Here is a 25147-nt window from a genome sequence, read left to right as displayed (position 1 = left end):
TTTCACATCTTTGTTGATGTAGGATGAAATGTTATTGACCCTGCCATAGTGACAAAGAGTACATTTAAAATTTTGGCACAGCACATTAAGGGTTCTATGTAAACAGCTTTGATTTGTTTTTAGTATGTAAATTGAAAAACATTAATACTGCTCAGTATATTGCTTTACTGCTTGTGAACCTCATGTTTAGATAGATAAATAGATCATGATTATAAAGTCTGTGCTAAAACACCTTAGATAATGCAGTTTGTAGTAAATCTATGATATGGTATCACAGGGCATGTACTATGTGATACATCTATGGTATAGTACGGGCCATTACTCACTGGCCTGGTGAGTAATGGCGCCTGCCTCTCACAGTAGCTGCCAGGTAACAATGACCCAGGCAGAGGAAGCACAACTTGTGGTAGTCCAGGAGGGGCATGGACGCAGCACAGATGAGGCACTGCTTGGTGTCGGCCATAGTGCTGATAAGAAGATGTGAAATGGTGAGAAGGTGGTGTGAAAAATAATTTAGTATTACTCGTTATGTTTATCATTTATTCATTTCGTTTTAGATTTTAGTAACTATTGTGACGATCCAGTACTTTTCTCTGAGTGTAAAGATCTTTTTCAGGGTGCTGAGGCACTGCCTTGGAGGGTAAACCAATAGTGAAGCCTGTTAGAGGGCAGAGCACGTATGAAATAGAACTGAAAAAAGGTACGCTCGATGTGTGAATCTGCCTGTTGTCGGCAGTGAGTCCGCTGTTTGTCAGTCCTCGTCACCAGTTTACCGCTATTATCTGCCACTAGTCTGAAAGGCAAAACACCTTATACTTGGGATGACATTCTTTGCAGCACATTGATGGAGGTGCCATTTGTCTGTTTTAGGCAAACAAGTGTGTATCTGAAGACAATAAGCAACTCGGCTTCAATCCCATACCTACACTTTTATTTACATTTATTTCTGAATGCTATGAAAATCCCATAAATTCCATTTTACCGGGTCAAGACAAAGCCATGAATAAATCAATTTTAATATTTTGTACATTTGTACCACATTTACTAAAATCACTGAATGTAGTAAGGCTTAACAATGAAAATTTCACACAATAGAAAATGTTTTAATAACATTTCCATAGGGCTGCACAATTTATTGAAATTTTATTGAAATCGCAATGTGGCCAAGTGCAATATCCAAATTGCAGAAGCCGTAATCTTTTGATAAAGGTAAAATGTGTGACAAAACAGCGTTATAATGAAGTGCTGTAGGGCTGCAGAGAAGCCCTGGCCAACAAATTGTGTTCTCAGACATAAGAAAACATGTTTGTTTGGTAAAGACCCAACAAATGTCACATCATCATGATTTTAATAGTTTTTCAGTGAAAATGAAAATTGTTATGCAAAAATGATCATTCCCACAAATCGTGAATCATATCTGTCAAAATAATAGCAATATGATTTCATTTTTTTTTTTTAACCATATCGTGCAGCCCTACATTCCCGTAACCAAAGTTCATCTCTGAACATACATTTAAAAAGGTATCAAAAAAAATATGAGAAGTCAAACATAAAAAAACCTGACTGGTGAGGCAGTTAAGGCCAGCTGTCCTGCAATAAAAACAAATGCTGACTCATTCATTAGTAAAACGAACATGCCTCACTGATTTCATACTGTGGTAATTCTCTATATTTCAACTAAACCTAAAAATGAATGAAAAGATAAAAATAGCAAGAGCTGAACTCTGTCAGAACACAACAAAAACTGTCAAATACAATATCAAAAACCCCAAAATCTGCTATAAAACTGTAAAAAACTCTTCTGTCAGCTGTCCACAGTTAAGATTAGCTATTTATTGTAGCCTACAACTGTTCTCAAATACAGTATTTTAAATTATAGTAACACAAATTAAAAATACAAAAAACAAAACACAACAGACTATTTAGTCTTTGAACCTGAAGGTTTGCAATTTAAATGAGCACATCTAACAAAAAAAATGTATTCTACAGTTGACATAGAAGTTGTAGAATTTCCTATTTACAGATGCATACATATTAAAGAAAAAGGTATATGTAAATCAGAACACAACAAAAACTGTCAAATACAATATCAAAAACCCCAAAATCTGCTATAAAACTGTAAAATGAATACATAAAAAGTTACTGCGACATCACAGGCAGCTTAAGTGTTAAGGCCAGCTGTCCTGCAATAAAAACAAATGCTGACTCATTCATTAGTAAAACGAACATGCCTCACTGATTTCATACAGTGGTAATTCTCTATATTTCAACTAAACCTAAAAATGAATGAAAAGATAAAAATAGCAAGAGCTGAACTCTGTCAGAACACAACAAAAACTGTCAAATACAATATCAAAAACCCCAAAATCTGCTATAAAACTGTAAAAAGAATACATCAAAAGTTACTGCGACATCACAGAATTAATGAAAAAATATAAACTTGTTTCATGAAGTCGTGCTGTTGCACAAATGTATGAGCTCAGATCTGCTGCTCGTAGAACTCAAATCTCCTAAAAAGGACAGAGGAGATCAGCTATGTGGCACAACACACTGAAATCTTGTCTGCATCTGTCACTGCATTGTGACGCGTGTAGTGGTCCAGGAGCTTTTTCCAAGCTCTACTGCAGCTGAGCAACTCTTGGTTCCCTTTGAAAGGAGAAAAAACATTTGAGGCATTTGAAGCTAGGAGCTTTGACCCTTAAGCGTAGGCAGAAATAAGACATGAGCTGCAGTAGCTTACCAATGATGCACAGTCCCTCCTTGGCCCTGGTGATGCCCACATTTATCTGGTTGGGATCGCCCACAAAGCCCAGATGTTTGGACAGCCAAGCTCCTACTGGTTCCCTCTCAATCTCTTCACTTGGCAGAGAGCACACTGTAGATATAATGACGTAACGCCATTCACTTCCTAGAAGACAAAATGTTGCATGTCACATGATGAGCCATCGCTAAACAACAAGGTGGAGGTTTTTCTTTAATTTCTTCTGATCTGCACTGAAATACCAGATTGAGTCATGGGATTGTCATTGACATGTCTAGAAAAATTGTCTATATCATCAGAAAATCAGACTACATCAATTGGAGCAGAAAGTAGACTTGACAGTTTACTCAAGTATTTCTGTGAGCTACTACATTTGAAATATTCTTTTTATTTCACAACATTTATCTGTATTGACTACTTTACAGATTATGATTTTATATTCAAAATGTGAGATATGGTCATAAAATCTGACACACTGCTGGTTTACCCAGCAGGACAGAAAGTTCTGAGAACCAACACCACTGGGTCAAGCTACAACATTAAAACACTGGTTACATGTACATTACATAACATTACATAATATTTTAACTTTAATACTTTGAGAGGAGCAATTCTTCAGAATATTTTCCACTGTGGTGTAGCTACTTTAATTTCAGTCCTAAGGTAGCAGAGAGGTACACAGTCACCTTGGCTTTTGGTGATTGTGGTAACAGTGATTTGATCCATTTTCTTCTTCTTCAGCTTATCTCTGATTTCTGATACTTGGGCATTATAGGGCGACAGAATCACAATACTTTGCTGCTCGATTTTGGCAATCTTCACTAGGTTTTCAGCAATGTCAACCTGCAAAAGAACCAAACCAAAACCAGTGAAAAGCGATAGTAAATGATGTCACTGAGTACTACCAGGTTAATAACTCTATAGCAACCTTTACCCCTATATTTTAAAATTAGTTTAAAATCAACAAGCAAGGGTGCCCAATACAGTACCACTTTATTTCTCTCTTCCTTGTTTGCTTTAGAGTTCTCGTTGCCCTTGGCTGTGCTGACAATCAGTCTGATGGTCTTTCCTTTGATGTCCCCAAAAACGATTGGCATTATCTTGTTTTCAACACGCAGGACACTGCTCGGCTGCTCCACCCCAGTTTTCAGCTGTCCCTCATAATATTCTTGGGATGGGAACTCGCATATGTCCTTATGCTATGAAGGTACATAATTGATAGTTGTTGATTAATTTAAGACACTAAACAGACGGGGCAAAACAATATTACTACAGTAAATACATATGTACAGAAATATACAATTTACTGTATAATAAATATAAAAAACACTATACGTGTGTATATAGTGTATATTAAATGTTCTCACCATTCTGTACTGGGTGTCCAGCATCACTGTCCTCTTCTTGTGTATCATATAGTAGCGCTCAAACAGAGACTTGGCCATCCCCAGCTTCCTCACACGCTCATTCTTCACGATGGGTCGTAACTGTTTGTGGTCACCGATCAAAACAATCTGAAAGGGATATTGTAAGGCATTAGAGTGATTATTATAACTCGACTAACATCAAGTGAGCTTCACGAAGCAATGAGGCAACCAGTGCCCCAAACTCCTATAATTTAAAGGCAGCAAGATGTACAAATGACAGAACGAAGCGTACGCCTCGGCCAGAGTTGCCAAGTCCGCTTTTAATACACAACTTTGGGGTTCTTTTTTTTTTTAAAAAGTCACTTATGCAAAAATCACGGTTTGCAGTTTTAGTGTAGTGTAATTTGCCTTTCCACAAATCCCCACGTGGACCTATCCTGCCCCTCCTCCCTGTCATGTCAATCATGTTGTAGCCTTACCTATCTGGTTTTTTGCAGTTACTTTTGCGGTTTATAGTTTTATTTTTAGAGTGCACCGTTCTTATGAATTTTGATTTTGCTCTCTCGTACCCTTTGTAATTAAACAATACATTAATACAGTAGTTTATAGGTTTGTTGTTTCTAATTAAATTTAAACATCTTTCATTTTAGAATAAATGCATTATCCAGACATTATCGGTGGTGATTTGCATTTAATTTATATCAAATAATATTGACTACTCAGATTTATTGATGGAGATGTGCTCCATTAACTTCTTTTATCATCTATAAAAAAAATAATTCTTCTTAGTTTTCCTTTTTAAATTTAAATCAGCATTGTTACAGGCGTTTTATTTCCTGCCTGGCTATACAGACTAAATGTAATCAGATTACATCACGCTTTGTGAGTAATCCAACAATCACATATTCTGTCAATGTAAATTATAATCATTACTGGATAATGTTGTCAGCATCACCCTAAAATACAAGAGTAACCACCAAAGCTAATATAAATAAAATCTGTTTTTGCTTTTCAAACTCTGAGTGGTTTGATTTTAATATGACGCCGTAACAGGCTATATTAATATTGGGCTTGTTTTGGGCTTGTTTTTGAAGCTGCGGTTGCTTATTTGTCTTGCGAGAGTTGGCAACACTTTGCTTGGGCTGCATTCACACAAAATCCGACAATGTGGCTCCTTCCCGCAGTGGCCATGTTTAATTGTGTTTTAAAACATGACCGTCATGAAACAATCAGAAAATTACGTTTTATTTCTCTGATTCACTACTTTGTTGCTGCTAGAAGTTGTCATGATGTCATTGTCACATTCCATACCAGTGTTACAATTCATAATGTGAAATAAAATCATTACATGTTTGATTAGGATTAGGCTAATGCAAAAATATTCTGACATTAAAATGCATCACTTTGGAAACTAAGGGCAGTATTTTCATGAATCAAGGCACAAAGAACATTCATCATTATGATACAAACACATTAAGGGCAGTGTTAATGGAAACCAATAGCAGGATACTGTTTGTTAAATGAAAAGCACACCTTTTCTGGTTTGTTGCAGACTAAGGGAATCAAGGCCTGTGGTTCAGTTGCCATTGCACATTCATCAATTAGGATCTGACGTGCGCTGATTGTCTTAGTCAAACCCGGGGTGGAAGACTCCGTACATGTGCACAGTATGATGTCGTGCTGTTCAAGCTCATGTGTCCGAGCATCTCTGAGAAGTTTTTTGTATCTAGGAGGAAAAACAATCCATACAGTTAGGACTGCGAATAAAGTTCTTCATATTCAAACTGATGTCTTAAAATGGCTTACTTACTCTTTTCTACTTTTTTTTTTTTTTTTTTTTTTTTTTACAGGATTTTGGTATGCAAACATATTAGACATATTATTATATGACAGAATAAAGAACAAGGTTATGATATGGTCCTATGGATGAGATTGTTACAGTATGTTCACTCACAATTTCAAGACATAGGGGTGTCCAACCTAGCCCCGTTTGGGACTGCCTCATCCACTGTGTAGGAGTCCCAGAAGGTCCCACAGAAAAACACTGGGAAGCAGTGTGCACTGCTCTTTAACAGAGATTAACCAGAAGTACATTTGCCAAACAAAACAGTTAGTTTTCATCTTTGAAGTCTTTTCTCTTCCACGCTCGAAAACAAACTTCGACAAGCGACACAAAGGTTAGATTTATGCTTTATTGGAAGTGTTTTCAAACTGTATGTCTTGGATTTACATGAGAAAAGACAAGGCTGAAGACTAACTGGTTGTTTTGTATGTCTGGTTAACTTCCCCACCTCTGTTAAAGAGGGACTCTAGGACTGTCTCTCACAGAGTAATGAGACAGTCTCATTGGACACCACTATGTCTTGAAATGGTGAGTCAACATACTGTAACAAGCTCATCCCTATCATAACCTTGTTCCATATTCTGCATAGAATAATGATCAAAAGGAAATTAGACGAAACTCATACAGTCACTTTTTTTCAGTTTGTTGCAAGAGATGTCCCTGAAAACCACTAGTCAGTGCTGTGGGCAGTAATTCACTAATTGTGGATAGATAGATAGATAGATAGATAGATAGATAGATAGATAGATAGATAGATAGATAGATAGATAGATCTAAAAAACAAGGTCTAACACATATATATGTATATATATATCCATATTTTTTATATATATATCCTCTCCCATATACTTTTCCAGTACTGTTCAGTTTCCAGCCTTGGTGGGTCTGCTCTGCTATTATTACCCTGCCATTGAGCATACACTTTCGCAGGTTGAGTTGCTTCATTCTTCTGGCTTCACTCTCTCTTGTGTACCTCTTTAGGCAGCTGTCTGTCAGTTGGCTCACTTCTCTCTGTGCCTCCTTGATTTTAGCCTCCAGCCTTCATTTCCATGGTGGGTACTGTTTCTCATGGTTGCTCTTATAGCCAAGCATCTCGAGGATCACTGCTGCTGAAGTGTATATCAGCTCATTGGTTTCGGTGATGGTTGTGGTAGGGATCGCACTCAATGCTGCATTCACATCTTCTAGGAGACTTTCTGATGGTACTTCACTTAGCTGTTGTAATTGGCATCGGGGTTGCCTTGCATTCATTCTCACCATGATCTTATCTTTCAGGTCAGTTGCTGCCTCGTTCAGCGTGATTGCACTTGGGGCTTCTTACCCAATCTGACCTGTTGTCCTGGTTCCCCCTTGCCGTAGCATTTGTGTTGTATCTCGTCAATCTCAAGTTGCTTGTGGATGTTGAAACACTGAGCTACTAGTTGCTTCGCTGTAATGTCAGAGCTGTAGATCCTGGTGGTGTGGATCAGTGAGTCGATGTTCCGCTCGCTCTTAGCATATAGCTTGATGTCATCCATGTAGAGGAGATGACTGATGGTGGCCCCATTCCTGAGTCGGTATCCATAGCCAGTCTTGTTGATTATTTGGCTGAGGGGATTCAGACCTATGCAGAACAGCAGTGGGGACAGAGCATCTCCTTGGTATATGCCACATTTGCCACCATTCATCCCACATCCTTTGCATGTAACCCCTCTGTAGTAGTAGCATTCCAACAGAGCCTTGTTATCGCATCTCGTCCTCTGGTTCCCCAACACCTGACCTTGTTTGACCAGGCGACGTGTGAGCCGGCATCTCATGTATTTCATTGTCACTCATCATCATGAGGTAGGCAGTAGCGTGAAGGGTCTTGCCTAACGACCTGAGGGGGATTCGAACCCATCTAAATCTAAATCAGCTGGGCAAAATGCTTCCATAACACGCTGTCAAAACTCATGGAGGAACAAACAAGTTCAATTACTGACACTCGCATTCACTGACGGGCCATATTCATATTATGGACCTACAGTATAAGAGGTCAGAGCTCATCGTCACTGAGTATTTCTGTGAAGTCATGTCACCATGCCATACATTGGCTTTTGCTGCCCCTGATGCATACATTTAGCACACATATGCAAATAACTACCTTTTCCTCCTAGAGTTTAGGAGGGAGATATAAAGGAGTATTTGAATCGATAAGTCTGAGGATGGTACCAGATGGCAGAAACTGAAACTGTTGGATGGCAACAGAGGCTTTTTACAGTTTGGACCAATGTTAAACTTCCATAATGCAATGAAGAATAACAACGCCTTGTAAGTACAATATGTACAATATCTGTTCACATGGCAAGTTATCCTACATGAAAAACTGCTGTCACATGTATCAAACAAGTCAGACATGATTGCTGCTATAATATTTGATTAAAAAACATTAAAAAAAAAATCTATATCTGGTGTGACTGCTTTTAGCAAAACCTTGTGACTATCCCCACTTTTTACTGACTAATGGATAACTTTTGATCATTTTCATGCAATTTTAAATTTAGTTAAACCAATAGTGCATCTGAACTTACTCTTTCACCTCTTCAGAAGTCAGCTTTTCTTGAACTCGAATGCGTTGGTCAAAATCTTTTATTTGACCTGAGTAGGGGTTTTGGTCCTGTCGCATTCGATGATGCAAAGTGATGCTCCTAAAACCAAGTAAAATATGTCAGTGCTAGTTAATAATTAAGAAAAAAACTCAAAACTGAGTGTCATCAACTGGTGTGATTACAATACCTGAGCTCTTGTTTGGCACGTTCTTGGCGGAGTGTCCTCTGGGAAAACTGAAGGGTGCAGTCTGGATAAGGGTAATCAAGCATCTCCACTTGTTGGCTGTAGAACCGGAGGGGCTTTAGCCTGTCCCCAAACCTCAAAAGGTACTCTGTGTTACAAGAGTAAAACACACACACAACACAATATGGATTAAAGTTACAGAAAGAAATGCAGTTGAATTTTTAGCAGAGACACAAAATAACTTGCCTGCAACAACATCAACAGACTTGTTGGATGGGCCACAGTAGAGAATAACTTGTTTCTTGTTCTCATCCTTTGGGTCATCAAATTTCCTTTGGTTCTTTGAGTTCAGCTCAAAGAAACGGTACATTATGTACACACCTACTACTGTCTTTCCAGTTCCTAAGACACAAATGGGAAAAATGGCTTAAACTTTTGCAGAAAATATGAAGCATCAGGGTAAATACAAGTTCCAGCTCTTACCAGGTGGTCCCTGTATAAGTGTGAAGTTATTATTTAGAGCTTTATCCACAGCAAGACGCTGACTCTGGTTAAACTCTGGCAGTACATTTGGTAGTTCTTTCCTCGTGATGTGCCACACTGCTTTTACTGCAAAGACAAAATGACAAATTGTTTTTTGCAAACAAAAGAAAAAATTGAATCAAATTTAAAAGATACTACAGGCATGTACAATGTGTGTTCAATTTCATGTGTGACACAGATAGAAATAGTTAAAATCTATGTAACTATTTACTGCTGACTAATGGACATACCCTCTTTTGGAATGTGTTGTCCAAGTGCTATAGTCTTGACAAGCTCACATGCAGATGTAATGCTGACCACAGCATTTTCTTTCCGGCTACAAAAAAATTATAAAACTGTATGTCAGCAGTTCAATCTAAAGTCTAAATTATCAACATATAACCTCAATGTCATTGCAAGAAAAATATAAGGGGGAAAAAGTGTGAAAAGTAAAACTATAAACAATGTTACATTGGTAAGGTCAAAGGGAACTACACTTACATGTCAGACACGAGCTTTGGGATTATTTCAACTGTAAAACAAGTGTTTTTCTGAAAGATACAGTCAGGAATGGTCTCCATTGGCAGGTGATTGACATAGAACTCCACTTTACTTCCTTCATTTGGAGGGTTTTTACATTCTTCTACTTTTCTTGTGACACCATGAGCCACCCATGTGAACTCTCTTGGATCCATCAATGCAGAATGTTCCAGGTCAGTCAACTTCAAACCTCTTCTCCGTATGCATAGTAAGCACTTTGAAAGGTTACATTCAATGGCCCATTCATTGATCCATGCCAGAGGTAAGAAGAAGGTTCCTGTTAGCGTGCCTTCCTGCTCTTGATTGAAGTTTACCAACAGGTTCTCGATGACTATACTGTCACTTTCATCGACAGCAGTGGTGGCAGATTCCATCTCACACAATGGTTTCCAGATCCGTACATACTCCTCAGTGTCACTATAAAAAATCCTTGATGGATGATCTGCACATCTGGAGAAGCATGTGATAGGGCTGTGGACATGGTCCACACAAATCTCAAACTTTGGTTTAATGCGCACCAACTGAACAGCAGGCATGAGATAACCTCTTTTTACCTCTGATGTCATTTGGATCTGAAGGGTGTCACCTGTCTGTAACTGGAGGTTGATGTCAACCTCATGCTCCCTTTGTACCTTTTTCTCCACGGAGGTACATGTGTTAGTCTTGGAATGAGGCATCTCAGATGATTGTGGCAGAACATTTAGTTTTTCCAGTTGCTTTGTATTAGCGTCCATTATGAGAGACTTTGCATGATCCAAGTTTTCTTTGTCAACTGCATCAACAGTGGCTTTCCATACTTTCAGTGGAAGCTCAATGCAAGGACCACAGTCTGGCATTTTCAGCTCTTGGTGGATTTGCATGGTGTCAACTGCGTAGATCCGCCTTTTCCATTTCAGAATGCAGTGATTTGCTTCATTATTAAATGGTTGGTCCCACAATTGTAAATCTTTATACATAATTGATAAACTCTCTGCAAATATGTTCTTGTTAAAAGGAAATGAGACTGCAAAACTGTCTCTGTTGGGATCTACACAAACAACAAAGGCTAGCTTTGCAGTACTTTGTTTTTTCATGCTCACAGCATAGGAGATCTGCTCACCCTTTTGTTCATACTCTTTGGCATGCTTGAGGTTGTGCTCAAATTGGTTGCACAAACTCGAAATCTGTGTAAACGTGTACTGGACATCCCTGTTACATATGACGGAGTGCAAAAGTCTCTGCAAGATGATGTCCATGTACCGCCTTATCGGTGAGGAAGCTTGTGTATAAGATCTTACGCTTAGAGAATAATGGCCAACCTCTGCTTTGGGAGAGGAGTTGGAACGGATGACATAAGCTTTACTAGAGCACCTTCTGAACTGATCAATGACTGGCTGGAGCAGAGGGTGGATGTCATCTGCAGCAATCAGGTCCACCATTTGGTCTATATCATCTGTTCTGGCAGCTGACTGGATAGCTTTCCAGACTTCTGTGAGTATGTGAAAGTTTTCGCAGTTTGGGGATTGTTCATCATAGTCAACTTTGTGCCGCACATGAAAAGACAGTGGTATTAATTCTCCGCATTTCTCCTTGAATTCATCTATCTTTTCAGGATCTGGTTTTGCCTGACAGCGAAGGGGTGTATAGTACCTGGTTTTTTCTGAATCAATCAAAGTCTCAGATGCAAGTGTATTGAATAACACACTCAGCTCCTCAATCATCAGATTGGCTTTGCGCTTTCCAGGCACTCTCTTATCATCAGGTTGAGAATAAGCCCAATCCACAAGTCTAATCTTCCTCTGAGCTTTTGCAAATAAATAAGCCACTGTGACACAGTCTTCCTCTGTGTCAAATTTAGGTCTCTTTCCATATCTTTTGGAGATTATGTTCTCTGCCTCTTCGTAAGACAACTGCTTATTAGACTTGATCAGTGACAGCTGGAATTTAGGCTTTCCAACGATCTCATTTGTTTGCTTGTTTACTTTGAACATTAATGAAACCACCCTGCGATCTTGATCTGGCAAAAGACTGAAGAGTCCAGTGCTCAATTTTTGGGGGAACATATGAATGGGGTTTTCCCCACTGCAGTAATATGTAGTACCACGTTGTTTTGTGTCCTCATCTAATTTACCACCTGGACTCACAAAGCTTGCCACATCTGTAATATGGATTCCCAACTCATATTGGTCTCCAATTTCCCTGATACTGATGGCATCATCCAAGTCTTTTGCTCCTACTGGATCAACAGTGAAAGTGAATACCTTACGCATGTCCTGTCTGTGTGTCCTGTCTTCATCTGCCCAGGAGAAACCCTCATCTGATGTACATGTGTTGGGTGCAACTTTGAATTCTTCATTCAGGACCCTTTGTCCATCAACCAAAGATCTTCCGACTGGAATAATATCTATGACGTTCCCTAGTGGAAAAGAACAATTTTCTTTCCAGCCAATCACTTGCACCACAAATACATTGTTCTCTTTGAGCTTTTCATCAAGATGTTCATATGCTACAGTCGTCCACTCTCCATTAATTTGCTCCCATATTGGAATGAAGTTACGTCTTTTCTTGCTGATCAGTATGCGTACTTTGGGCGCAGATTTTGTAATGGGCATCATCATCCTTTTAACAAATTTGTCTTCAGATTTCTGTTTGCTGTAATCCTCATCCTCAAGCAGGCACACAAGTACACGGGCTGATTCAGCTTCCTTGGTGATGCTGACCACCCTTGCTGTTTGTAAGACCACTTCGTCTCCAGTGAAGACCTTACCCAGGTTTGCTCTTCCCTTAATGCTTATACATCTGGTGGGGTTATGAAATGGTATGACATAACCTGTGTTATATGACTCCCTGACCAACGTTCCATGCATGTACATCTCTGGTTGTTTTTTGCATAATTCCACAAGGTCTGTGTCAACATCAGTGATATTGTATGATGATCTTGACTTGTGGTGAGTGACGTTTTCAAATTCCAAATTGTCTTCATCTGAACTATATTCTGTTTTCAGCTGTTCATATTCATCTTTCAACTCTTGAAGAATTGCATCACTAAGAGTGTTGCTCTCATCCACATGTTCAGACTTTTGAAATCTTGCAGTTTCCATAACATCTTTTTCGAAGAAATCTTTGGTGAAATGCTGTGGTGCAACATTGTTGTTGCTGATGCAGTGGTCTATGTAGCTCTTCCAGACTCCTGAGCATTTCCCAAAGCAACAGAGGGCAGCAGCATCTCCAACCACAACCACGTGGGACTGAGCCCTAGTCATCGCAGTGTTTAACACACGGACATCATTGAACAGCTCCAGACCAGGCAGGTGAGACGTTTTTAGGCTGTCACGTGTTTGCACAGCTGTCATTATGACTGCCCTGAACTGTTTACCTGTTAACACATGAAGATAATGTTTAGTATGTAAAATAACAAATATATATGAAAGATAATAAAAATATGTTTGAATAGTCAGACAGGTGCACAGTTTGAATTTAGCCATCCTTTATGTCTAACATAATGGGATAATCATGCAGGAGTTCTTAAAGCAAAATTAAAATTACCTTGCACATTTGCAAGATTCTCAACATGGACTTCAGCAAGGCTTCTTCTCGAAAGCGCTTTCCTAATTTGCCGAACCTATGAATCAAACAATTGAGATAATGAAACTATTACAACTCTGACCATATCTAACAATGACAGTACTAATACATTCATGCAGAAATCTTATCTGTATGATTGATATAATTAATATATTTGTTTCAGTCTTGTGACAACTAAACAGCTTTAATTTACCTGAAATCCCTCCGAAAGAACGCAGATTGAGCTTTGGTCCTTGGTCCCCCAGGTCAATGGCCAGTGTTCGATAATCTCTTTCACTGCTTCAACTACTTTGGCAACCTCTTCTTGGTTATACCAAGACATAGACACTGTTTCCAAGAGACACTCTCCCCTAACATGGTGAAACTTTAGGGCATGGCCATTTGCAGGAGCAGGAATATTTCCAGTAGCTTTGATAACATCATTTTTACCAACGTAGAAATGGGTCGACACAAACTCCACAATTTCTTTGGTTGAGCGGTAGTTGTCGCTGAAAATGATTCTACTGTTCTGAGCAGCATTACAGTTTTGGCCTTGATAGTAGTGGAACAAGCGATTAAGGAGTGTGTGATTTGAACGGTGATGATCATCAACTGAGAAAAGCTTGGGTCCCATTTGCATGTGATCTCCAGCCAAAACAACTCTGGTGTTTGGCCCAGCAAGACCAAGGGCCATCAAGGCTTCACATTCTAGCATCTGAGAGGCTTCGTCAATTAGAATGTGGGTGAAGTATCCCTCTGGGAGCTTTAGGTCATGAAAATGTCTGGCCATTGTTGTGGTGGTTATGACTATTTTGTGGCAATCTAGGGCGGCTTTTGAAGGTGGTAGAAAATACTGTCCATCTTCCGAAAGAAAACAGTATTCCAAAGTAATCTCATCTGTGGCAGACAAAGCACCCCCTTGTTTGTTTGCTTTTATTCGAAGTGGCCTCATTCCATCATTTTTCTTGTTGATGAATGGATGGAAGTGATCTCTGACGTACAGATCTGCAGAGCTGAAAATAAAATGTCAAGGACAAAAGTACATGTTGGTGTTATAGTAAAACCTATTTACAGCAGTACATCTTAGAGCAAAGAGCTTAGCCTAGATTAACACTTTGAAAGTAACACAAGAGTTTAAAAAAATTACTTGACATGTCAATATGTATAAATATTTATATTTCATTAAACACATTTTCAATTGTATGCATTACCTGTTGGTGTGTGTGCAAATTAGCACTTTGTTGTGAGGCTGCTTACAAAGCTCTCTGGCTGCTGTAGCAAGGGTGAATGTTTTCCCAGTTCCAAATGGTCCATAAATGAGGAGTGGTGCCACAAACTTTTGGACATTGCAATTCCCTGTGATAAAGTCAATTGCTGACTGCTGCTTTGTATTCAGCTTCTCATAGTGGATGTTATTCACAGGAACTTCACAGTGTTTAAGGTCTGGTAGCACTCTTTTTGTATCAGGAAGGAGGTCTACTGCCTTGTGCATGGTGCAGAAGCTTTGGCGGTTCAGCTGAAACTGCACTTCCATTTGATACGATTCATTGCTTTTGAGTGTAAGATCAGAGCAACATTTTTTAGACAGTTGCAAATACATTTTGTTCTCACTTGTTTTGTCTTGCAGAATGGTGGCTTCGTAGACCTTGGAGTTTCGACCACTTGAAGATAAAGGGGCTATCAGGCCAGACTTGATGCTTCGTTTTAGTGCCAGTCCCTCGGGGGTGTCTGGTGTGAGATTACAAGGAATCGAGACAGCGCAGAACAGTCCTCCCTGAGGAGCCATCATCATGCCAAACTTTGTACTGTTCAACGTATCCAATGTTGTAATTTCTCCAGAAACATTTAGTCTAAAGTAAATAAGAAAAAAGCTTAGGTATTGTTTTATAAATATATGCAAATATCAAACATTGTAAAAAGACAAAGGATAAAAATGAGCATCTTACCTTGAAACAACCTGGTCCTCTGCCCGTTCCTCATTGTACAGGAAGTGGTGCATTCTTTCTTTGTAGTTCTCATTATTCAGAGGTGTTTGGCTGTTGTAGCAGGGTTTATACAGAAAGCTAATCTGAGGAGGCTTGTACTCCTTTAACAGCTCCTCCTGTTCTTCTGTCCTGGACAAACATGGGATGATAACCCTGTTCCCTCTATGCCAACGCTCAACACTTTTAAAGGTAGCTCCACAGTTCACAGTTGTTTGTTCAGTGTCATCCAATGACAGCTGGCCTACTCTTACTCTGAGTTTCTTCAGGAGCACTGGTCTCATGTCAAAATCTAGCACTAACCACTGTTCGTACAGGCCTGGGTTGATGGATGTGAAAGACACAGTGATGTTATAGGTCATGTCTTCACTGAGAAAGTGTTCACCTGAGGAGTAGATGCAGGCCACAGAACTGGTGTCACCAAGGGTGAATGAAGCTCCTGGTTCTTGTTTCAGCAGCGCCACGTGCACAAGCTGTCTCTGTATGTACAGAAAAGTGGCAATTGACAAAACATTTCTGGGACATGAAAGAATTTTTTAAGTTTAAGATTGTGTGAACACTACACTGACACTAAGAAGAGAAACAGAACACAGAGTAACTAGGCCAATGGTTAAACACAGCATTTAACTTTTAACATTAACAGGCCATTCTGTCTTTCTCAGTTATATCACTCATGCCAGCCCATTGCATGCCCATTTTTCAACATGTTGTGCTGCTGGTATCCATAATGCACTTTGCCTTTGTGCCTCAGTCCAGCCATTTCTGCCTGAGTGTATTCTCTGTTTACCTGTTACCTAGCTGACACCTGTTACCTGGGTGTATGATGTGTCTTGCTTGCTATCCTGCCTCAGCTCATTTGGATCATTTTCCAGATCCAGACTTGATTATTGAAACGTTTTGTTGTCAGGCCTGCTAGTTGGCTACTAAAAGTCTTCAAATGGTTCTGAATGCTGCAGCTAGAATTTTAACTAAAACTAGATTTGACCATATTACAGATTACATTTTAGATTCCCTTCATTGGCTCCCTATGCATTTCAGATCAGGCTTTTGATGATTGATGATGAAATTCTAAATGGGCACGCCACTTCATAGCTGTCTAATCTCCTTAAATCTTATATTCCATCCCGTGCTCTCCTCTCTCAGAATACAGGGCTCCTGTCTGTCCCCAGAGTTAAGAAGTCAGCTGGCTGCAGAGCCTTTTCCTATTCTGCCCCTTCCTTTGGAATAACCTCCCTGCTGACATCAGACAATTTGACTCCATTGAGGCTTTTAAATCCAAATTTAAAACTTCATCTGAATCGAGGCTCTAAGAACACAGGGTGTTGCATGCTGTACAGATTGTAAAGCCCCTTGAGGAAAATTAGCACAGAAAAAAACTACAGCTCACTTAGTCTCTCTCTCTACATTACGTTGGCTGTTCTTGACTACTTGTCTTTCTTGCACAATTGAACCTATTTTTACCTTGATTAAACTGATCACAACCACAGTGATTGATCAATGAGGCTTAGGTACTATATAATTCATGTGATTATTTGGAGTATCGCATCAGAATTTATTTTTATTTTTTTGGCGTTTCTGCTTTTTTTTTTGAGATAGTAGAGAGAGACAGGAAAGGCAGGGGAGAGAGATAGAGGATGACATGCAGCAAGGGCCCGGACCAACAAAACCAAATGTCATGTTTCTTACCACTAGGTTGAAACTTTGACCTATTCCAATTATTATTCTGTCATAACTGCGATAAAAGACTTCATGTAAATGCTTACATCTGTTCATATGAGTGAAAACGTTTAACGATTAATGTAATATTACCTAAAAGACGTATTTTAAATAGAGGTGATAGGATATGGTATTTTTCTTCTTTCTCATATATGCATATATATATACACACAAGGTAGAAGAAAAAAATATATACACACACACACACACACACACACAGTACTGTATATATACAGACACACTTATATAAATAACTTTCCTACATGTAAATTAAAAATTGGGCTACTTTTATAACGATTGGGTGGGCTCTGGGCTTTGATTGGGCTACTTTTTGTCAGTCCAATTTGGCAACACTGGTCCCTATCTACTGGAAATGTGAAATGTGTGGCCAAGCACACAGGCAGCGCTGCTGTGCCTGTATGAACATGTTTGAAATTAGATATTCAGCAGCTAGACTTTTTAGCATTTGACACAGGAAAAGTATCCAACTTTCATCCCCTATTGTAAAAATCTTACCTCTGTTTCAACTTGGAAGTTCCATTGCAGTGTTGTATTGATCTGTTCACACTCCACAGTTAAATCCTCATCACAAGAAATGCTGACATCATCAGTTTGTTCTGATATCTGTTCAACGTTTGAAATAGTGAATTAAAATACTGTGATTTAGGATGGCGAGAAACTGAAGAATACATTGATTCAACTGTCAGTAATATTTAAAAACAAACATGTATTTAGTCAAGTTTAGCCGAGTTATACACATGTATAATTATTTGTTATACTCAAATGATATCTAGTTTTTGATACGTCTGTATTCGATGAAATGTGATAAAGTAAAAAAAAAAAAAAAATTAAGGGAGCATTGCGAGTCTTTGGGAAGCAGACATCACTATTCTTAAATAATACCCAGAGATTAGTGTCTCTGGTAGACCAATATGTACCCACAATACACTAGGTCCACATCCAGCCAGGCATCTGTATCTCTACTGTAGTTTATCAAATGAAGCAAAATCACACAAACATCAGCATGTATTTGTTCACTTAGCACTTGATGGAATAATATTCTATTCTTGTTTTTCCATTTATGTATTGTCTTCTTTGTGTGTGTCTTTTCAGGTCTGACAGCACAACAGTTTTTTCTTTAGGGGAGTGCTAAAGTTTGCTATAACCTTGAGAACGACTGGAAGGGTGCGTGGGCGATAAAGGCTGGATTGAAAGACTCTGAGAACATGGTGTCCTCTCAGTCAACTGAGAACCGGCACATCCTGACATGTAAACAATCCTCAACAGAATTAGAAAATAATGACACAAAAGGTTAGTGCCTCATACTCACAATGTGCACTTCATTACTGCTGTGTTTGTATTCCTCCAAGAGCCTTTCATTATAGCACATAAGACCCTGGGCTCCAATGTTATGTCTGATCTCCTTCTCTTCTGCAGCACGCATCATCCATTCCTGCAGTTCTTCTGCAGAATGAGCTTTTGGGCAGTTGATGCCGTACTCGCACGTTTGTGGTCTAGGATGAAATGGCAATTTTAACAGTACAATACAAAGAATATGTCAATCAAACTGCAGTAATAACAGTAAGAACAATAACAAGACATCAAAATGTTTCTCAGAACATTTAAACTCATTTAGATTTATACTACTTTTGTTGTTTGTTTTTGGAGGTGATTTGGAGCTCCCTTATTATGGAAGATTTAAAATGCCTGAATTAAAATCAAAATCAAACAAAGAAAGTGAAATACATATGCATTTCCTTTTTGTGTATGTGTTTTATTGTGTCACAATTACATCAAAAACAGATGTTAAAAGGACAATTATTTTGCTTTTTGTCTTTAATAACAGAATGAATTGTTTTTCATTATGACATGACAGACATTAAAACAGTTTTCTGGAAGCTAAAACAGACTGCAGGCCTGCTACTGTTTACTGTATATCTAATTACATTTATGTAAATTACAATCACAAAAGCAACTAAATGTTCAGTCAGTGGTAGTGGCTCTCCGGCCGGCTAGCCCACAGGAAAGTGTTTTAATGTGAAAGGCTGTCTGTCTTGCATAAGCAACTAAGCTTTGCCCATGGTCACACGCCCAAGCTGTGATTGGACAGTTGATTTTCATTTTGGCATGGACAGTGCCTCTCCCTATCAAATAATGCTGCGTTCCAGACAACTTGGAACTGGAAAATTTCTGACCTCCTACTAGAAAAAGGACAATGGAGATCCTACTTGTGAACTCGGGGCAAATACATCTACTCCGACTTCATGAAGAAGCAGTTGTCTGATGTCACACAACAATGGCAGCACCCATGGAAGCGCACATTAGACTACATTTCAATCAATGGGGGGGGGGGTAGGATGTATTTGTAGACTACAGTATTGTATTAGGCTAGTGAATGGAATATTTAGATACGTTCCAAGTGTAAAAGTGCCGTAAATATATATGTATAATGGTGTTTGTTCATGCGTTGTTGTATCCTCCTCTGAGGCTGCACTGCTGAGAGTTCAATTGTGTGTACACTTGCCAAAGAAACATCAGTTTGTTACGGTCAGCCATGTTTTTTGTTTACGTTTGACGTCGTGCACCTGGAATGCTTTGAGGTCGGAAGTCGGAAATTTCAACTGTGAAATTCCAACTTTGACTGGAATGCAGGCTAAGACCACTCCCTCTCACCTGCTCATGACAACTAGTGAGAATGCTTTGCATTTAGCATTGGCAGGTCTACGCTGCTCTCTGCTGGACAACACTGAAATGCAATACACCTCTTTCTGTGCTGGGATTTGAGTTCTTTGAAAAAAAATTTAACTTACACTATTATTTTGAATTTACTTCAAGCTGTGAGTGGCTCCTCCTGAATTTAGTATGCATGCTGGCATCTTTGAGTGAATGTTCTTAATTTCATTATTTTACAATGTGAACACACTAAATACTCAAAACCTGGTTACGATTAGTGTGTAATGTGGAGTAGGGACACAACATTGCTCTTTAAAGAATAAGTCTGGCAATGTTTTATGTTTTTCTTATTGTAAAACCAACAATGAATGCAACCTATTTGTTGTTGACAACAATAAAAATACAGAATATCACTAGCCTTATCATTTAAACAGGATAAAACAGAAAAAGTGGGAGAGCCCCATACAACTATATGCAATTCTGGTAATGTAAGGCATTTGGTGGTAAAATAAATGGGTTAAGTTCTTGGTGTTTTAGGATTGCCCACCACAGTGAGACAAAGCCATGATAAAGAACCTACATGAATCAACAGTATGGTTGTAAAACATGTAAAAGGGAGTAGTGTTGTTTACCTCTCACACAGCCAAAACCCAGCTCGGCAGTTGTGGGGAGGCTGTCGTCCTCTCCACTTGGTGGTGGTGTCCTCGGAGAGTAACTGGGCATGCTCCAAAGAGGAGCAGTGCCTGTAGAAGCTCTCTGGGGAGGACAGGACCAGGAGGCAAACTTTGCAGTACATGGTGACCGGTCTGCACTCCGTCTGCTCCCGCCGGCTCAGCTGAAGGAGATGAGGCTGAACGGAGAGCCCGCTGTGCTCCGCTTTCCACACGGCCATCTCCACCTCGCTCTGGGCAGACTTGCAGTGGCCGGCCTCATGCCAACAGGGTTTGCCTTGCCTGACATGACTGCAGTACTTAAACTGACAGTTCTGGGGAAGAGGGCGCACCTGGCTGTAGATGTGCTTTCCACTATTCTCCGATAAGTGATAAACTAAGACTGGGTCCCAGGTGTGCGCTGTATCTGCGGAGCAAGTGGCATTCCACCTTTTGGTTGTCAGTTTTTGTGGACGCTCATGAAAGCAGTCTTTACACAGCTCGATGAATTCACCTGAAAACTGTTGGAGTATGCTTTCAGCTGCATGTTCTGGTGTTATCGAAATAGACTCAGACTCAGTTACAAGTCTGATTAACTTGTCTTTATCAATTTTTTTGTCTCTAACATAGTTCCATACAGTGGCTTCTTCATAGCTTCTGGCATAAGTGCATTCCTGTCCGTGCAGTGTACATCCAGAGCCTTCAACAAAGAAGTTACACTTTTGGTAAAGAACATTTTGACCAAAATGTCCGCATGTAGGCCGCTCAGAGACAGGCCTCCATTGCTTTGAGGCTTTGGCTTTGGCTAAAAGCAGATTTCTACTGCACTCGTGACTAACTGATTGAACTGTGTATGTTATTTCCTTCTCCTTGACAGAACACAGATCACACACAGCCTTCAAATCTAGAGTTTCCAAGAGGTCAGCCAGAGGTTCAGAGTTGTCAGGCTGATCAGATCCTCTCTCAGACTGAGCTATAAGTTGACAGAGAAGCGCATGGTCTAATCTGTGACACTTTTCAAATGTCCACACGGCAGCTTCCTCATCGCTTCTGGCAAAGGTGCACCGGTTCTTGTGGTATGTGCAACCAGAGCCCTCCACAAAGAAGCAACATACGTCATATTTACTCGGATTTGGAAACATGGGCCGTCTAGAGACAGGCCTCCATTTGCTGCCACCTTTGGCTTTGCAGAGCAGAAGATTGCGAGCACACTGGTGTTGGACTGATTTTAACGTATATGTAATTTCTTTCTCCTCAACAGAGCACTGAGTACATACAAGTTTGAGGTCATGTGTTGATAAAAGAGCAGCCAGTTTGGACCCACTGGCTGACATTGTGATACATTCATAATGCTGAAGTCAGCAACTGAATGCAGGAAATCGTGTAATGGGCCTGCAGAATGTAGGAATGTGCTCAGTGTTGGACTATGTGTTACGTTTTCTGGTTGCAGTTAGTCACAATAGATCCAGATTTAGTCTGATCAACTAAGTCTCTAACAAAGGAATCTCTCACAGGTTGGATATACTTGTCGACATTATCTATGGCAAGCTGAGTGCCAAAGTCTGAGAAATGTCCAACTTTGCTTGAATGTGTCTGAAAAAGAAAACAGTAGAGAAGACAGCATGATAAATAGTGTGCTCAATATATTCAATTCAGAAAGCCATTAAGAGTCATAATATTTTTGTGTGTGCTTGTTGCTCTGGCCACCTGTTGCTTAAGACAACATGGCCTCAGGTACACCTGGTATTAACATATGATCTGTATCTGGATACATTAACTGGATGATGACATTCAGTCCACTTGTCATTGCATTTACACCTGGCATTAATAAGCATTCACATTACCTCAGTTCTGCCTGCATTGTGATGGGATTCAGTATACAAATTAGGCAGTTCTTTAGGGAGGTGAAGGTGAAGGGAAGCAATGTCATGGACAGACGTCATTCATTTTTAAATGACTTCTTGCAAGGGAAGACTTGCTAGCTACTGTCAGAGTCAAGTGACCTTTCAACTTGCTGGGCAGATTTTTCTTAACAATGTGATCTAAGATCTGATCATAGTGCAAGCCAGACCCAGACCTCTAGATGTGGTCTGCACGATGTTATCACAATGCATTCTGCATGCATTCACACCTTGCATGGATATGATCTATGTACAGATCCCATGTTAAAGCCAGGTATAAACAGGGTCAGTGTGACTATGGAAATCTTTCTGCTTTCAAAATTCTAAAACAGCACTCCAACAAACAGTTGGCCCTAATCAGAAACAGGGAGGACTTACTGTATGTCACCAACTCCGTTTTCACAGAAAAGCCCCAAAGAAAATCAAATTCGGGGTTCACAAGATGTTGTCATTCTAATATAACTCTGCTGACATGAACGACCATGGTCACAGCTGAATTCATCCTAAGAATCCTAAATGACTACAGATTTTTTTTTAAGCAGTTCGAGACCAGCTTGCATCCTAAATCCACTAGATGGCGCAGTTGCACATTTTTCAATACAATGTCATGAGCAACCACAGGGACCAACACAGAGAATGAAGTCAATGGCACAAATGGCTCAAATTACCAGGGAATAATATTATAAGTAATAAGTAATATAATAATATTATAATATAAGTAGGTTTAAACTGTAGAATTTGTTATAGTAAGCTACATGTCCCCAACATTTCAACAACAATTAAAGACATTCAAAATTCAACTATTATTGTCAAAATAAAATTCTACACCCATGTTCAAAACTGCCAAGTCAAGTTTACTATTTCGACAATATTGCTACAACTACTGCTACTAATGATAGTAGCCTAATAACTGTGACAATAACAACAACAGTAATTACCGCCATAAAGGGTGTAATATGCGGAGACTACCTGAGGTCCTCGATGATATTTGAAGCTAACGTGAGACTGATCAACAACGTCAATCCGGTTTGAGCAGCAGAACCGTGTGCACTCACCCGTCTCAGGAGTGAAGGCAACCCATCCCTGAGCCGGAGCACATCTGCAGCCTCTCGACTCTCACGGACTTTTATGTGGAGTGATGACCAGGAACAACCTGACTTAAGTTTCGTTTCCCATATTTTGCGTCAGCTTGGCATGATAGGCATGCGCTCTCTATAGCCCCCACCCTCCACACACACACACACACACACAAGCACATTACACAAACTAAGTCTTAACCCTCAAAAAGTAGTCTGTGTGTGTGCGTCCGTGTGTGTGTGTGCGTGTGTGTGTGTGTGTGTGTGTGTGAGGAGGGTGGAGGCTATAGAGAGAGCATGCTTGTGACCCAAGTCCCCATGGGTTAGTATGCATTCAGGTTAAAGTCCCCACCGGGATATAAGAACATGAAACACCAGATCCATCATACAATGTGGGACATTATTTTTCTTCTTTTAAAGCAGGGGGAATCTGCTCAGGGTTCAAGAGGTTAAAGTAGGCTAAATCCATGTTCTTACTGTGTTACTTACTTACCTGCTCCTTAAAACATCATATTTTCAATTTGCAGTTGCAGAAAAATAGTGTTTCTACAAACATGTCACAGAACATTTTTACTATTATGGATAGTAAATAAACTCAAGTATGTAAATCAAAGTTTAAGGTCTGCACTCTATAACTCCCAAAACATACAGTACCTGCTCTCACCCACAGCCTTTTCTCTGTCGTCAAACTGGCATTCACCCTTATCCACAACCACCGGGAATACATGCATCATATAATCCTGTATCTAACATTTTATTATATTGTCATTTAAGTGAAGCTACTCATGTGGCAGAGCGGCTAAAGCTCCAGCCTCCCAATAAGGAGATCGTGGGTTCGTGGGATCGATTCCCGGACCAGACCAACATCACACAATCTCTCTGGGTGGAGTCTGCATGTCCTCCCCGTGGGTTCTCTCCGGGTTCGTGGGCTTCCTCCCACCGTCCAAAGACATGCATGTGTAGGTTAATTGATAACTCTAAATTGCCCGTATTGAATGAATGTGAGAGTGGTTGTCTGTCCTTGTCTGTGTCTGTTAGCCCTGCGACGAGTTGGCCACTGTCCAGGGTGTACCCTGCCTAAGGCCCAAAGTCACTGGGATAGGCTCCAGTCACCCGCAACCCCTAACGGGACCAAGCGGTAGAAAATGGATGGATGGATATATGTATGTATATATATACACATCTCGGTCCAGAAGAGTGCAGTACTAGGAACAGCATATATATACAAATGTGTGACTAATATGTGACAAATATATATTCATAATCTTTCCATGTGTGGAAGTATTAGTAAAATTGTGTGTCCACTTTGCATGTGACCAATAGCACTACTAAAATTACACAAATAACTGCACTAAAATGATGAAGAGCACTTGTGCATTGGCATCAAGGAAATTCCACTATAATCTCAATTAGAATCTCTCACTGGCATATAACTCACAACTCATTTACCTCATATATGATATTGTATGATCTTAAGTATACATTATGAATCAATCAAAGTTGGTGTTGGTGAGTGGTTAACGTCTGCTCTCTCATGGTAGGCGATCTGTGTGAAATACCACTAATGACATTCTGTGTGACCTGGACCAAGCTATTCTCATTCCCAGGTCGTCAAATACCAACATTTAATTCCCATGTTAATATTGTTGTTAATACTATTCCATTCTGAAAAAAGATTTTAAAATTTAGTTTTAATATTACTTTGTTTATTATTATTATTATGATTATTTTTATTATTATTATCTTACTTTTAATTATTCTTCTGTGTTGCATTTTTTGGGAGCAAACGCCAAGACACATTCTTTGTATGCTTGCATTGGCT

General features: G+C 39.6%; 1 protein-coding gene across 6 annotated transcripts; it reads right to left on the bottom strand.

Moving 5' to 3' along the window:
• Nucleotides 1–909: 909 nt before the first annotated feature.
• Nucleotides 910–23461, bottom strand: LOC122883931 (helicase with zinc finger domain 2-like). 6 transcript variants are annotated; one of them, XM_044213080.1, is made up of 20 exons: nucleotides 23305–23460; nucleotides 20331–21941; nucleotides 18356–18539; nucleotides 17542–17649; nucleotides 15274–15788; nucleotides 14539–15177; nucleotides 13542–14340; nucleotides 13310–13385; nucleotides 9746–13139; nucleotides 9496–9581; nucleotides 9206–9331; nucleotides 8969–9124; nucleotides 8726–8870; nucleotides 8521–8637; nucleotides 5662–5854; nucleotides 4129–4275; nucleotides 3751–3960; nucleotides 3448–3604; nucleotides 2741–2908; nucleotides 910–2646 (listed from the first exon to the last, which is right to left on the bottom strand). In XM_044213080.1, the coding sequence occupies exons 2-20, from the start codon at nucleotides 21680–21682 to the stop codon at nucleotides 2534–2536; spliced, it is 8685 nt and encodes a 2894-aa protein (XP_044069015.1). In that variant the 5' UTR covers nucleotides 21683–21941; nucleotides 23305–23460; the 3' UTR covers nucleotides 910–2533. The 6 variants fall into 6 exon arrangements, 5 of the variants coding, with proteins under 5 accessions (XP_044069015.1, XP_044069034.1, XP_044069024.1 ...); XM_044213099.1 differs by having other exon boundaries at nucleotides 23188–23387; XM_044213089.1 differs by having other exon boundaries at nucleotides 23219–23387.
• Between the last annotated feature and the right edge of the window lie 1686 nt (nucleotides 23462–25147).

Source organism: Siniperca chuatsi, linkage group LG2 (genome assembly GCF_020085105.1).
Source record: "Siniperca chuatsi isolate FFG_IHB_CAS linkage group LG2, ASM2008510v1, whole genome shotgun sequence".
NCBI lineage: Eukaryota > Metazoa > Chordata > Actinopteri > Centrarchiformes > Sinipercidae > Siniperca > Siniperca chuatsi.
The sequence above is the reverse complement of the archived record's forward strand: the minus strand, read 5'-3'. Positions and strand labels throughout refer to the sequence as shown.